Genomic DNA, 16,531 nt, shown 5'->3' on the forward strand with positions numbered 1-16,531 from the left:
GTGTATATATATATATATATATATATATATATATATATATATATATATGGAGAGAGAGAGAGAGAGAGAGAGAGAGAGAGAGAGAGAGAGAGAGAGTTGTTACTACAATACTTTGAGAGAACTTTAAGACCTGGGAAATGATTTCTTAAAAATAACTTTGTGTGGTATATAATATGACTGTCATAAAAGCTATTGAGATACAAGGATATGGTATCCAGAATGAATATGAATGAAGAAGATGAGTTCCTCCAACTCTTCTTTGCCCTGGTCAGTCCATGTCTAGAAAATTGGATCAGCAATGAGTTGCCATGTTTTAGGAAGAACATTTCAAAGTGGAGAAGCAATTGAGATGGTTAAGGGCCTTCAAAATCATGCCATATAAATTTCAGTGAAAGTGTAATCATAGTTCGCTCTGACCTAAGGGACCAAGTGGAACAAGTCTACCTTTCCATGTGACAGCCCCTTAAAATACTAGAAAACAATCATCATGTCTTCCCAAGTCTCCTCTTCTCCAACCTGAATATTCTCTATACTTTTATTTTAATCCCCCATGTCCCACCCCTAGTCCCAGAGTGTAGTAATTCAAATATTGGGTATGTTGTCTTATGACAGTTATTCTCTTTTAGACTAAAGTAAGGACTTTTGGAGGACTGGTATAATGAGGAAAATGACAGAAAGAAATGTCCCATTTCTACATTCACAATACTAAAATATTACATGTGTCTCTTTTTTTATATTTTTGTCTCAATTTTTCTTTTTACACTGTGAATTCCTACTTTGAAATACCTCTCATTCCATAGGCAATATCATTGATATTGATAATAACAATTAGTCATTCATCATCATCATCATCATCATGTAGATATCTGGGTAGTATAGTGGATAGATGACTGAACTTAGAGTCAGGATAACCTAAGTTCAAATCCTGCTTCAGATACTTATTAGCTTTGTAAGTGTGGGCAAATCACTTGAGTTTTTTCCTGCCTCTGATTTCCATATTTGGAACATGGTACCTACCTCACAGCATCATTGTACCTATCTCACAGGATCATATTGTGAAGAGCAAATGAGATAACTTATAAAGCAACTTGCAAAAAAGTATTCTATGAATGCTATACTTTTTATCAGCAGCAGTATTTATTATTATTACAAAATAAGCCACTTTTAGCATACTTTTTATAATTTCTGTGTCCTGCCAAACTTGTTCAATCACCAAACTGAAATCATATAATCATAAAATGCTGTAACTCCTTGGACCTTGGCTTTCATCCAATATAGACCCTTTATGTTGCAGAGGAAGAAAAATTATTTCCTAGCCTTATAGCTAATTAATAGTAGAGCAAGAACTCCTTAAATCTCAGACTTCTTTTCTGATACATCAGAATTATTGAATCACATAATTTTAAAGTCAGATAAAATGAAAATGACCATCTAATATGATCTAAACCTGAATAAGAATCTCTTCTATAACCCTGGGCATGCTTAATTTGGAGAACCAAGAGCTTAAGGACACTTTCAGGTATGTAAGGGATCTGAAAGGGATGATTAATTGACCTGAAGTAGGAGTACTAGAACTTGGAAGCAATTACAAAGGAAGCAGATTAAAATTTGATAAAAGGAAAAATTTCTTAATAGAGACATCCAAAATAGAAATGGGCTGTCTTGGAAAGTAGCAGGTTTTCCTTCATTTGAGGTCCTAAAAGCCAGATGACCAGTTGGTAAGTGTGTTGAATAGGCAATTCTTATTAGGAAATAAATCGAATTAGATAACTACTGAGCTATCCCTTTCAACTCAGTTTTGTTACTTACTCCAACCTACCTCCCATAAATCCCCTTTGCAGAGGGAGACAACTCTCTATTACATAAGAGTCTATATTATCTTCTATAAACTTTTTGTCTCTTCCCAGCGCTTACATAGTAAGTGCTTAAAATTATTTAATGGCAGCTCTTCTTCCTTCTTCTCAAATAACTAAAATTAATTTATCAATTTATGAGGTCTGCAAACTACAGCCTACAAGATGTCCTGCTAAGAGTGGTTTTTACACTTTTAAATAAATTCCTGTTGTATTTAAAAATGTAAAAACCATTACTAACTCTTAGGCCTACAAAAAACTGGCTGCTGGGTAGTTTGGGGATGCAACTGTAGTATCCATAAAGAATACTTTATGGATAGCATACTCTTAGTCTTAAGACAATCATAGATTAATGTCCACAGAAAATAAATAGCAAATTGATGAATAATTTCTCTTAATACTTTCCAGAACTGCTGGAACCAGTATTTGTTTCTACTTTCTTTGATTTCTATCATCCTTGTCAGTACCACACAATTTGTTGATAAAATTATTTTATAAATTTTTTTATTGTGCAGTTATATCTGACTCTTTGTGGCCCCATTTCAGATTTTCTTGGCAAAGATACTGGAATGCTTTGCCATTATAGATGAAAAAACTGAGGCAAAGAGGGCTAAGTGAATTGTTCAGGTTCATATAGCAACTAAGGGTCTGAGGCTGGATTTGATCTTACTTACTCACTATGCCACCTATCTACCTAATAATTTTTATGAATTATAATCATATTTCTGTCTCTCCACCTAAATGTAAGTTCCTTGAGATCAAGGACAATGTCTTATATTTCCATATCTTCCCTAAGTGACTGGTAGGCTTAGTAAAAATAAGTTCATTGATTAATCTAGGTAGACTCTCCCTGGTAAACATTCACCTAATTCATTATGTTATATACTAATTTGGTTTTCGTGGGTCTTATTTCACAACAGGAAGATTTAGTTTACATTGCTGTTATTGTAAAAAAGACATTATGTTATATGATGTTTCTTTTAGGTATAACAAGCATCTTAAATGAATGTACTAAATGTTGGAGTAATAGTAAAACAATAGACAAGCAGACACATTAATCTACCTTTTGTCACATTTTTTTAAAAGAACAACCCATGAACCTTTCAAAAAATTCGAAATGGCACAAATCGCATGGTATTTTTATTTATCTGAAATTAGTCATTTGAAACTGACTCTCTCTCTCTCTCTCTCTCTCTCTCTCTCTCTCTCTCTCTCTCTCTCTCTCTCTCCAGAGATATATACCCGAGATGGGAACTCTTATGGGAGGCCTTGTGAGTTTCCTTTCTTAAATGATGGTATCTGGCATCATGAATGTATTACTGATGAAAATCATAATGGAACTTGGTGTGCTACAACCTTAAATTATCCATATGACCAGAAATGGGGAATCTGCTTAAAACCAGGTATGTATAGACAGGGCTGCATATACAACCCTCTTTATGATATGTTTAGAGAAATGCCAAAATGCCCACCTGCTACAAATTATTTTTTTACCATAAGAACAAAGTAACTAAAATCTTCACAACATTTTTTAAGTAAAAGTGTGTGTGTGTGTGTGTGTATATATATATGAAAGTCTTAATATATGTGGACAAGTCAAACTCTTTAAAAGATTATGGATTTAATTTGAAATTAAAATCTACAACATTCTAGGATTTTTGATGCATTAAATAAAATATTATTAGGAAACAGGAGTTTCTCGACATTTATAGCTTATCTATACCATTTCTCCTTTTCTCTGGACATCTTCCATTGGTACCAAACACCACTTCGTGTGTTTGTGTGTGTTTGTGTGTGTGTGTGTGTGTGTGTGTGTGTGTATCATACATCTCCAAGTTTTTATGTCTGAATTGACAATGATAATGCTGAGTATCAATAACAAAAAAAAGATTTTGTCACATTCATAAAACGTCAGCCTTTTAGTATTGGTGGGGTTTGTAGTGATATAACTGAGGTTTTTTCTGTTTCATTTATTAACCCACTGTCTTCATAAGAATCAGTTTTACATTTAAGAATTTTTTTTTAAACTGAACTATGTTCAGTTCTTTTAAGAGCAAATGCATTGAATTTAAGTGAGGGGGGAGGCTATATGCAAAGTCAGCAGCCTCACTTTCTCCTCTGCGGCCATCTGGATCCAGTGACAAGATATAGATCAGGATAATTAGAAATAGCCCTGGATGCAGGAGGAAACATTGACTTTTTTTTTTAGGGTTTTTTTTTTTTTGTATAGCAATGGGGTTAAATGGCTTGCCCAAGGCTACACAGCTAGGTAATTAAGTATCTGAGTCTGAATTTGAACTCAGGGCCTCCTGACTCCAGGGCCAGTGCTCTATCCACTCTGCCACCTAGCCACCCCCATGGAAACATTGACTTTTTTAAGCTAAGGTCTTTAACAAGTCACAGTCTGACTGAAGCAGTACCCATTCAGTGGTTAAGATTAGGTAAAAAAGAAATGAAGCAAAGAATGGCCTCTTTTACCTAGGCAAGGGGAAACCCACACACACACACACAAAAAAAAAAAACCAACAAATTGGGGGAAGCCCTTCCCCCAGGTTTTTCCAGGAAGAAGTCTGAGTGTGTGTATATGTGTGTATATATATATATATATATATATATATATATATATACACATATATATATATATATATATATTAAATGGGGCTCAAGTGACATTTATATGCTATAATTTTATGGTTTTGAGAAGTTAATTGGAATTTCTTGGTAATTTTTCTGCCTTGTTTTCTAAAAAAGGATTTTTTTATCTCTTTAAAAATGAATTACAACTCATAACTTTCTTCAGTTCTTCTTCAAAATGTTAATCTTTTATCACTTCCTTAATTTCAACCCTCACAAATATACCCTCTGATTTTAATAGTTCTGATTCTTTTCAGGTTAAAAAACTGTACCATTTCAATCTATATTCTAAAAGTCGAAATTTCAGTTGGATGTTTTTTGATTTGGATTTTTTCGATTTTTTTGCTTTTTCTAAGTTGAGATCATGAATTAGATGACTTGGGTCAGCTTGAATAAGTAAATGAAGATTTGAAAATAGAAATGTAGAAATTTTTCCCTAAGTGGGAGATTATGACCTTGCCAATATAAGGCTCATGATACAAGAGCTGGAACAGTTCCTAGAACCATTGAGTTTTAACTTCCTCCTTTTTGAAGATGAGAAAATTGAGGCACTGGTAGTCATGACCTGCTTAAGATTGCATAGGTAAAGCATTTCAGAAGCAGGATTTGAATTTGGAGTCTTTGATACCAACATTACTGTTATTCCATTGTACCATTCTGCTGAACTTCTAACTTGTCTTGCTGAGCCTCATCATCATACTCTGTTTCAGCCAGATTTCTGTTTCTAATGATTGCCTAGTAGTTCTTCTTTTATTATATAATATAAATGTTATATCTAATGATAGATTTAGATATGGACAGTATGTTTAGACTTGCCATTTCCTTCTCCTACTCATTTTACAGATGAAGAAATTAAGCAAACAGATTAAGTGACTTGTTCAAGGTCACAAAATCAATAATTGTCTGAGGTCAAAAGTGAACTCAAGTTTTTCTGACTCCAGGTCCAGGGCTCATTCCATTCCATATCATTGTTGTAGCAGTTAATATAGAACAAGGTTCATGTATCCAGCCAGTTAGAGAAATGGAATGCAAAGGGAAACAGCAAAAGCAATCTGATCACTTATTTTTCAACCAAAATGGAGTTCGTGTGCTCTCTTTAACTGGAGGAGTAATGTTTTATCGCTGACATTTAAAAGTTCACTCACTCTGCTAAGAACACATATTTCTGATGATTGAGGCATTCTGAGAATTGCATACACATCAGTATCTACAAAGTATGCAAACACTTGAGAAAGGATCAGAAAAATAATATCGGTACCTAACTGACAGAACAAGTCTGTTACAGTTTCTCTGAATGAACATGTCCCAGTCTGCCCTGCTTCATGTGTCATCATATGAGCTGAGACTTTCCAGAGCTGGCAAGAACCAGACAAATGGTGACTTCTCACCTTCCGGCACATACACACAACAAACAACAGTTTGATACTCCTTCATGTTGTATAATTTATATGAAAATTCACGCCATTTAATGACAATGTTTGATAGAAAAATCTCATTTTTGTTTTTGAATACAGTATCCAAAAATACTCATAAAACACCATGAAATTTCCATGTGATAAAATGTGTTTTAAACAGTATGAGTAGATAAATGGGTGATAAACAAACTTAGCTCCGTTTTGCTACTTGTGAACTGATAGAACATTGAAATTTTCTCTTCTTTCCTTCCCTGTTGCTCAGCCGTTTGGGAATATAAAGACTGGAGATGAAGGAAAATGGGAAGGATTTGGGAAAAAGGGCCCAAAGAAAGGAATTTTAAGTTTAGGGATGTTAAGTAGTTAAGATCTTTTAGTGGAAAAAAGTTTTGGGATGCCCTACTTTTAATTAGTAAAGCTAGGATCAGAACAGAAGTCTTATAGCTGAAAGCACCATTTCCTTTAAATTCTAGTAGAGGGTTACTTTCCCTATTCTCTTAACTAATAGAGAGAAGGGGGGCAGCTAGGTGGTGCAGTGAATAGAGCACCAGCCCTGGAGTCAGGAGGATTTGAGTTCAAATCCGGTCTCAGACACTGAATAATTACCTAACTGTGTGGTCTTGGGCAAGCCACTTAACCCCACTGCCTTGAAGAAACCTAAAACCCCCCCCAAAAAAGCAAAAACTAAAAACTAACAGAAAAAGGCATCACTGTACTCCTTGTTTCTGCTGCACTTTTCCACTTAACACTACTTTCATCTTATCATCTTTTTGTTTTTAGGGGATTTTTTGCAAGGTAGTGGGGTTAAGTGGCTTGCCCAAGGCCACACAGCTAGGTAATTATTAGGTGTCTGAGGCCGGATTTGAACTCAGGTACTCCTGACTCCAGGGCCAGTGTTCTATTCAATGCACCACCTAGCTTGCCCCATCTCATCATCTTCACTGTTTACTGACCTATAGGTCAGCTTCATCAATCACATCCATAAACTCCTTGTCCTAGAAAAGACCATCACAGTACCAGCCTGCCCTAGGGTGGGCGATGGGAAGAAGGGAATAAACAATTATTAAGGGCCTGCTGTGTACCAGATATGGTGGGAATTGCTTTCCAAATTCCTCATTTGAACCTTACATCCCTGGAAAGTAGATGCTATTTATTATTTTCCCATTTTACAGTTGAGCAATCTAGTACGGAGTTCCCATGGTCCCACAACTAAGTAAATGTCTGAGGCAGGCTGTATTTGAATTTGGATTTTCCTGATTCTGGGCCTGGCAGTACTACCTCACAGCCATACAATCTTTTTTCTTTTTGTTCTGAAATATTTCAGTCATGTTCAACTCTTTTAGACCCCCTTTTTTGGATTAGAGAATTTCATGGTAAAGATACAAGAGTGGTTTGCCATTTCCTTTTCATTTTGCAGATGAGGAAACTGAGGCAAAGAGGGTGAGGGACATGCCCACAGCCAGTATTTAGGGCAGAATTTAAAGCTCAGGTTTTTCTGACTTCAGGCCTGTTACTCTATCTACTTCACCACTCAGGTGTTTGTGCCATTCAATCATATCTGTAGATATGGGAAGCTTAGAGTCCAGCCAGACCAATCTTCTTATTTTGCTGAGGTATGGAGATATACATGACTTAAAAAAGCAAGGTGAAACAGATACTGATCAGCAGAACCTGGGTTTGAAGCTAGGTTTTTTTGCCAGAACAGCTAGATTCCAGATTTCTTCTAGCCTCCTTTTATTTCAAATTGCATCATTATTTTTGGATATATATATATATATATATATATATATATATATATATATATGTATATATACACATATATATGTGTGTGTGTGTGTGTGTGTGTGTGTGTGTATTATATATAATATATGAGACCTTTCCAACTACTCTCTCCTCAGAATTTATTAATCCTTTTACTTCCAGTGACTTAAATTCTCATTCAGTCATCAGACTGAAGACCAGTAAGATCATACTTGGGATTTGGAACTGCTATAACTCTAATGTCTTAAATTCAAAATTTCCCCAAATATCTCCAAAAGATCCTTCATATCCCTCCACAATTCCACTGCCTTATTTCTGAACCCATTCTTCACCTTCATCACGACCTCCCAGTTTCTGACTTCCCTTAGCCAGTACTCCCACAAACACTTATAAATAAGTGATATTCTCATTCACAGCCTAGGAGCAGTGACTACCCTTCCAAGCCCAAGATATGGGTGACTTCCACCATCAGTGTTCTCTGTTCCTATTCTTAAATTTGCTAGAAAAGCCCATAGGATCATAGAGTTAAAGTGAAAGGAAGTTCCAAGTTCAAATTGGTCTCGCAGCTAATAAGTATCTGAGACCAATTTGAACTTGGAATTTCCTGACTCTAAGCCTGGTTTATATCACCAACTAGTTCTCTTATTCATGGTAGGCCCCAAATATTTGAATAATCAAACAAAGCTCATAGCATTAAAGTTACAAGTGACTTGTGGGACCCAGGAATGGAGCAAAATTACATGTTGATTTTCAATGCTTAAGAATTCTGTAACTGAAATAGAGTAAACATTTCTTGGTGGTAGATAGATAGATAGATAGATAGATAGATAGATAGATAGATAGATAGATAGATAGATAGATAGATAGACAGAGCAAAGATTTAGGTAAGCAGCATTTTTAAACAAGCATTTTGGGCTAATAGGTAGAAAGGGGTAGAAAGGGCCTCAATGATGAACTAATTTAGCCCAATGTGGTGTGTTATAAAGGGCAGGGGACCTACATTCAGATTTGAATTCTGCCATTTGTTTACCTGGGACCATGAACAAATCACTTAAATTACTCTAGACCTTGAACTCTGTATTCTGTGAGCCTCATTTTACAGATGAGGAAATTGAAGCTCAGAGAGATTAATTGCCTTTCCACCAAGTCAAGCAAATAGCACAACACATAGCGGAGCTAAAAACAAAACTGATTCTTAGTCCTGTACTGAGCTTCTTCAGATATATGTTGTAGCATTTTATCTTTCTTTTATATTTAACTAAAGCCATGTTAATTTTGAAAGGTTATTTTTGTAGAAGGCTCTAATGAAAATATTTATCCACCTCTACCTGGGGACATGTGAGGAAGCTATTTTCTATAACCCAAGTTATTTATTACCTGGTGCTTCCTGTCACAGTGGATAGAGTGTCAGACCTAGAGTCAGGAAGATTCATCTTTCTGAGTTTAAATGTGTCCTCAGACACCTAAATAGCCATGTGATCCTGGGCAAGTCATTTATACCTTATCTGTTAAATAAGTAAAAGAAGGAAATGGCAAACCTATTCCAGTATCTTTGCCAAGAAAACCCCACATGGGGTCATGAAGAGTCAGGCACGACTGAAACAATTGAACAACTGTAATAACAAAAATTGGAATTTTTAAACTTAGAACTTCTGAGAAAAATAAACTAATGGGTTTTTTTTTCCATATCATTATCTCAGTGACAGCAAACATCACAATTCTTTATTGCAATATTTAGATTATCAAACATAACCCATAAAGGCAGCTAGGTATCACAGTGGCTAGAGCACTGGCCCTGGAGTCAGGAGTACCTGAATTCAAATCCAGCCTCAGACACTTAATAATTACCTAGCTGTGTGACCCTGTATAAGTCAACTTAATCCCATTGCTTAGCAAAATTTAAAAGGAAAAACATAACCAATAGCATTTTTCATCTGAAAAATCCTGCCAACAATGGAGTTCAAGGATAACATGATAGATATAAAAATGTCTAGTCTTTTAAATATTGTCTTTTTAATAGAGGATGGCTGTGAAGATAATTGGGAAAAGAGTGAACAGTTTGGAAGTTGCTACCAGCTTAATACCCAAGCAGCTCTTACATGGAAGGAAGCTTTTGTTTCATGTCAAAATCAAGAAGCAGACTTAGTAAGCATATCAAGTGCTGCTGAATTAATTCATCTTAAAGGTAAGCTAATTCCAAAGATAAATATTAGATAAATAGGTAAAATATTTTATATGTAAAATTTGAATTAAATGTAAAGAAATAAGAGAAGAATAGCAAAATCAGAATAAGTTTTTAGCACACTCTCTGTACTCTAAGAATTTATTCCTGACACTATTACTATCTATAAACAAAAGGATATCAAGAAAGATATTCACTTACTTTAAATTATTCTGTGCATTGAAAATATGCTCATTATGCAATAATGTTGAATTCCATACTAAAAAAAAGGATAAGGTATATAAATGCTGAGTTAACTTCCATTCTAGTTGAAAGGGTTGTAGAAGAAATGAATATAACTTTGATAATATCAGTCTCTCTAAAATTTTCAATTATCTCCCACTACCTACATGAACATAGATTTAGAAATGCATTAGACTTTAGAGATCTTCAAATACAATCTTAGCATCTTATAATGAAGGAAACTGAGACTCCAGGAGGTTAAAATCATATACTATGTACCAGAGGCAGAAATCAACCCAAGTTTCTCATCTACACACTTTTCTATTTATTTTTCTTTTGCAAGGCAATTCCTTTGAAAAAAGGAATGAAAAGACAAAAGGGAGAAAAGAAAATGGGCATGGAACTATATGCAGAAAAGAAGAGTAAGAAAGACTTAAGTATGTTTAGATAGAATAAGTGAAGGTTTTGAGCTTGAGGAAGAATTTAACATTGTAGAGTTTAAATCATAAGATGTGAGTGAAGTGACACTTCCTGTTTAAGCATTCAATCAATAAACATTTTTTAAAAATGTTTTCTATCTGCAAAGTATTGTACTAGTCACTGGATATACAAAGAAAAAGTAAAAAAAAAACAGTCCCTGCCCTTACGTTCTTTCTGCCTTTTAGGGAGAGATAACATGTTTATACAAGATCAATACAGAGCATATAGAAAGTAGTCCAACATAGTGTAGTGAGGAAGCCACTAGCATCTGGAGATACAAGGAAATCATTTTGGTAGATGGTAGCATTGAACTGAATCTTAAAGAAGTAAAGGAGTCAGAGAGAGAGATTAGGAGGAATAGTATTCCAGGTATGAATGAAAGCCACTGCATAGGCTTAGAGATGAGAAATGAAGATTCAGATATTAGTAATAGCAACTAGGCCAGTATGGTTGGTCCACAGAGTCTGTAGATGGGAATAATGCTTAAGAAAAATGGAAAGACAAGAAGTGACTAGGTTGTAAAGGACTTCAGTGAGAACCAGAGAAATTTGAATAGGAAAGTAAAATGGTCACTCCTGTGTTTTAGCCAAATACATAGTGGTAGCAGCAGGCAAGAGGATGGATTGGATTGGAAAAACTTGAGTCAGAGAAACCCTTTAAGAGGCTATTGTAATAGTCTAACTGAGAGAACTAGGGTGACTGGTGCATGAAAAATTATACAGAAAGGACATTGTAGAGCAAGAAATCACAAGATTTGAAAACTAATTGAACAAGTAGGGTGAATGAGACTAAAGTGTCAGGGATGATACCAGGGTTGTAAACTGGGTTAACTGCTAGTATGGTAGTGCCATTGACAGTAAAAGGAAAGTTTGAAAGAGAGGTGCACTTGGGAGAAAAGGTAATGAGTTCTGTTTTAAGGCATGGTGAGTATAAGATGCACATTGTCATCTACTTGGAAATACGAGAGAAAGAGAGAGAGAGAGAGAGAGAGAAAGAGAGAGAGAGAGAGAGAGAGAGAGAGAGAGAGAGAGAGAACTGACTCAAGGGAGATACTATGGCTTAATACATAGATTAGGAAATCATCTCTGTAGTGATGATCATTGAATTTATGAGAGTTGACAAGATCACATAGTGAAAGTATATAATGAGTCTTGGGAGATACCTATATTTTGTTGATCCAACAAAGGAAAACTGAGGAGGAACAATCAGAGAAGTAAGAAGCAAACCAAGAGAACAGTAGACTTACAAAAATCCAGAGAAGTGAAGTGTTCGGTAGTTTCAAATGTTACAGTGTAATCAAGAAGATATGGATGGAGAAAAACCCATTCTATTTGATTATTGAGAGAGTAAATAAAAGGAAATGAAAGTAACAAGAGAGGAAGTGGTGTAAGATAAAAGGAGGAAGTTTGTTGATTTTGGACCAAGAGTTCCACATGGTTCAGTGAATGGGACAGGTAGATCCAGAATGGGACGTAGATGGAGAAAGATAGAAGTGAATAGCGGGCGGCTAGGTGGCGTAGTGGATAAAGCACCAGCCTTGGAGTCAGGAGTACCTGGGTTCAAATCCGGTCTCAGACACTTAATAATTACCTAGCTGTGTGGCCTTGGGCAAGCCACTTAACCCCGTTTGCCTTGCAAAAACTAAAAAAAAAAAAAAAAAAAAAAAAAAAAAAAAAAAAGATAGAAGTGAATAAGTGTAGTTAGGCTGCACAATGGATAGGGTACCTGTCCTGAAGTCAAAAGGACCTGAGTTCAAATTCAACCTCAGATACTTATTAACTGTGTGACTCTGGGCAAGTCATTTACCCTGGATTAATGCCTACACACACACACACAGAGAGAGAGAGAGAGAGAGAGAGAGAGAGAGAGAGAGAGAGAGATGTGAATGAGAATGAAGAAGTAGATTGAGGAGAGGAAGAATCATTTGAATTAGGAGTTTAGTTGTATCCACCTTGATTTTTCTTAACAAAGATGCTGTAGGGATTTGCCATTTCCTTCTCCAGCTCATTTTACAGATGAGAAAACTGAGGCAAACAGGGTCACATAGCTCTGTTTAAGTGTCTGAGGCTGGATTTGAACTCATATGAACAAGTCTTTCTGACTCCAGGCCTGGACCTCTCTCCACTGTGCCAACTAGTTGCTCCCTTGCATTAGGATTACTTAGCTTCTGCATCTACATTTTTTTCTGGCATTTTTTTTCTAGCCTTTTCTTTTATATGCACATAAACACTTACACTAATGTATATGTGCAAATGCCTACCATTACATTGTAAAAGAGCTTTTATATGCCTATACATTGTATACAGGTATACAGCCTCCACATACCCATAATTTGCAAGTGCTCCTGTATCTCTCCTTCCCCTTTCCCAGCTAAATGCTCTGAAATGTCATCTTCATACAGTGATTTTTCCTTTTATCTCCTTTCATTCCTTTTTAAACCTAAACCTTCTGTACTCTGGCCTGACCTCATCACTCAAATGATACCTCTCTTTCTCAAGTTATCTGTGATCTCTTAATTACCAAACATTATAGTTCTTTCTCAATACTCATCCTTCTTGACCTGTAGAATCTGATGCAGCTGATTACCTTCTTTTCCTGAACACTCTTTCCTTCCTGATTTTTTGTGACTCTTCTCTCTTGTTTCACTTCTTATTTGTCTGATTAGTCCTCCATTTCTTTACTGGATCTTGTGAATCCCTTGATTGTATGTTTCTGTTAAGGCTGTATACAATACCCTCTTCTCTCTTTTTGCTGTACTGTATCATTAGATTCTCAATCACATATCAATATCTAATCTATATGTATATACACATACACACATATTTATATATATATATTATATATTATATATATGTACTTGTACCATGCTGCAAATTAGATATTCATTAAGTACTTAATCACTCAACACTTTGACAGATTAAGAATAACATCTTAATGCTTAGTTCTTGAAAGGATCTTAGAATTCATCTATTCCAACGTCATTTTGCACTTGACAAAACTGAGACCCAGAGAGTCATCCCTAGTATATGTCATGTCTCATATCTCTATAACTTTAGTCTCTATACTCTACTCTTAAATTTTCACATTGGTCAGACTTTTTTCCCTACTTATTTTGAGACTTGCATAATTAATACTTCTGTAGGAAAAATTTTAATTTTCTGAAAATATGTATCCCTACACAAGCAAAGAATAATATTCTTAAACATCCATTTACCACTATAATTCCATGAATTTCCTTAATAATATTTAATAGTTCTGGTGGTAGGGCTGGGCTGAAGAGCTGCAAAGTAATCATTTGAGACTAATCATGAGGAAAACTTGTGATAATCCGAACCAGGGCATTTTTTTACTAACAAAAATCTTAGGGCACTTCCATATGTCTTTAGGTATCTATTTTCACCAAGAAAAGTTCTATAATTGCCTCATAGAGCATACTTTCTGATTCTTATTCAGCATCAACCTTTTATCTCTGCCCACCTTATCTATGGATATTTGACTTAGAGTTGCCAGCTGGCTGCTACTGTCAATTGGTTTAGCCAAGATTTAATCATAGAAGCCAGCAGTGTTCTTGTTGTTTTGTTACAACCTTGTTCTTAATTTTTTTTATTTGATTCTCTTCACTTTGTCTGTCCTCATGGAGAGGTTAAAGTTATGACTATTCTTCTTTCCTGCTCTGTACTCTCATATAGTCTAAAGCCTACTAACTGACTTTATTTCTAGGCCTCAGACTAAACATGACTAAGAAACCAGAACCCAGTGCTTTGAAACAGAAGAATTGGATGAGGGGGAAAGGAAAAGGGAACAAGCTTATATTAATTGCCTACTGTGGGCCTTGCACTAGTGCAATCACTTCAATAACCATTCCAATAAATCCACTAAACATATGAAGTGCCTACTATGTTTTAGTACTGTGCTAAGTGCTGAGAGATAGGTGCTATCATTATTCCCATGTCACAGATAAGGAAACTAAAGTGGACAAAAGATAACTGGTGATGGCTGTTCAGTTGTTTCAGTTATATCAGACGCTTTGTGACCCAATTTAAGGTTTTCTTGACAAAGATACTGGAGTGGTTTCCCATTTCCTTCCCCAGTTCATTTTGTTGATGAAGAAAACTGAGGCAAATAGGGTTAAGTGACTTGCCCAGGATCACACAGTTAGTAATTATCTAAAACCAAATTTGAATTCATGATGATAAGTTTTCCTGACTCCATGACTGGGGTTCTATCCACTGTGTTACCTAACTACCCATGAAGAGCCTCCTCCTTTTCTGTTCAGTTCAGTACTATTAGGAGTAGTTTGGGGAGGATTTCAGAAGCAAACTACCAAAGAAGAGTATTCAGAAATCCAAGCTGTATCCATTCATCAAGAAGCATGTTAGTAATCTGAAAAGATTGAATATTTACTATTTACTCTGTGGGATTCACAATTGAATCCTAGTTTAAGCTAGAGTCATTTAGACTGAGTGTTGTTGATAACTTTAACCTCAAACAGATAATACAAGTGTCTTTTTCATCTTTACAGATAAAGAGGGGATTCCAAACATGTTCTGGATTGGTTTAAATCAACTAGACTTTTCAAAAGGTTGGGAATGGTCTGATCATACCCCATTGAATTTTCTCAACTGGAATCCAGGTAACTTTTTTCTTTTTTCTTTCTTAGGAATAGTACAGACCTTAGTAAAATAGGTTTTGATTCTCTCCTCACCTTACCCCAGACTATTAAGAGTTTATGGGGGAGGCTAGGTGGCGCAGTGGATAAAGCACCCGCCCTGGAGTCAGGAATACCTGGGTTCAGATCCCATCTCAGACACTTAATGATTACCTAGCTGTGTGGCCTTGGGCAAGCCACATAACCCCATTGCCTTGCAAAAAAAAAAAAAAAACCTAAAAGTTTATGACACTCATAATTCTTTAGATTTGTACTCATATTGCCTGTATTGAGAGAACTTTACCCTCTACAACTTGTCAGTTGCAGCACTGTTAGTGGACATTTTTGGACTGTCTGAGGGAGTCACTGAACATTTCTTGTAGTCATTGGATTAACTAGCACTTTTACCATTGGAGAACTGTCCTGGTGAGACCCTATCTGGATGTTTTGGGGAAATGGCGAGCACTTTGAGAAGAGACTCCAAACATAAATATACCACAAATGACATTTATTGTTACTGAAACAGTTACTCAGATTCTCTGACACAAATAGCCTTGTGAGCCCCAGGTTGTTTTTGACTTTATCAGTAAATCTTGACAAACAAGTCTATGATAAATGATTCCCACACTCAGAAATCTATTCTTGAAAATAGGGGTGAATACTTATCAAGCACCTTGGATTGAAATATATACTAATGACTCTGGCAAATTTTTGTCTCTTGAAAAGTAAATACCAATACTTGCCATAATAAAATACCAACAGTTCATTCATACCTAGTACTCCAAGAAAATTTAGTCTACTTTCTCATAGTCCTTCTGGTATCAGTATGCATGTTCTGGAAAAGTTTGGCAATCTGTCACCCTGAAAGCATTAATTGTTTACCATGTGTGAACTCTGAACATACAAAGAAATGCAATAACTTGGCCCCTGCCCTCAAACTGACACATTTTAATGGGTGAGAAAAGTTGTAAAAAATGTACATATAGGATAAATATAGGGGAAATGGAAGGAAATTTCAATAAACTATAGTCATCAAAAGATTGTAGCAACCCAGGAAAACAAAGCAAAAGAGAGAGTTCCAAGTGAAACAATTCAGATAACACTCCAGTCTTCAAAGTGGAAAATAAGATATGAGTGACAGAGAGAATATTTATTTTTTTAAAGAAAGATTTTATTTATTTTGAATTTTACAATTTTCCCCCTAATCTCACTTCCCTCCCCCCAACCACCCCACAGAAGGCAGTATGTTAGTCTTTACATTGTTTCCATGGTATACACTGATCTAAGTTGAATGTGATGAGAGAGAAATCATATCCTCAAGGAAGAAACATTAAGTATA

The 16,531-nt window shown here is 35.6% G+C and overlaps 1 protein-coding gene across 2 annotated transcripts in view; it reads left to right on the plus strand.

Annotated features, from left to right (window-relative positions):
• Positions 1-16,531, plus strand: part of LY75 (lymphocyte antigen 75) — a 198,705-nt gene that overhangs the window by 21,538 nt on the left and 160,636 nt on the right. For both annotated transcript variants that reach the window (XM_074215876.1, XM_074215878.1), the window contains exons 3-5: positions 3,086-3,256; positions 9,681-9,845; positions 15,067-15,177. In XM_074215876.1, coding sequence (XP_074071977.1) covers positions 3,086-3,256; positions 9,681-9,845; positions 15,067-15,177 — 447 coding nt within the window. The remainder of the gene's footprint in view (positions 1-3,085; positions 3,257-9,680; positions 9,846-15,066; positions 15,178-16,531) is intronic.

Source organism: Macrotis lagotis, chromosome 1 (assembly GCF_037893015.1).
Source record: "Macrotis lagotis isolate mMagLag1 chromosome 1, bilby.v1.9.chrom.fasta, whole genome shotgun sequence".
NCBI classification, from domain to species: domain Eukaryota; kingdom Metazoa; phylum Chordata; class Mammalia; order Peramelemorphia; family Peramelidae; genus Macrotis; species Macrotis lagotis.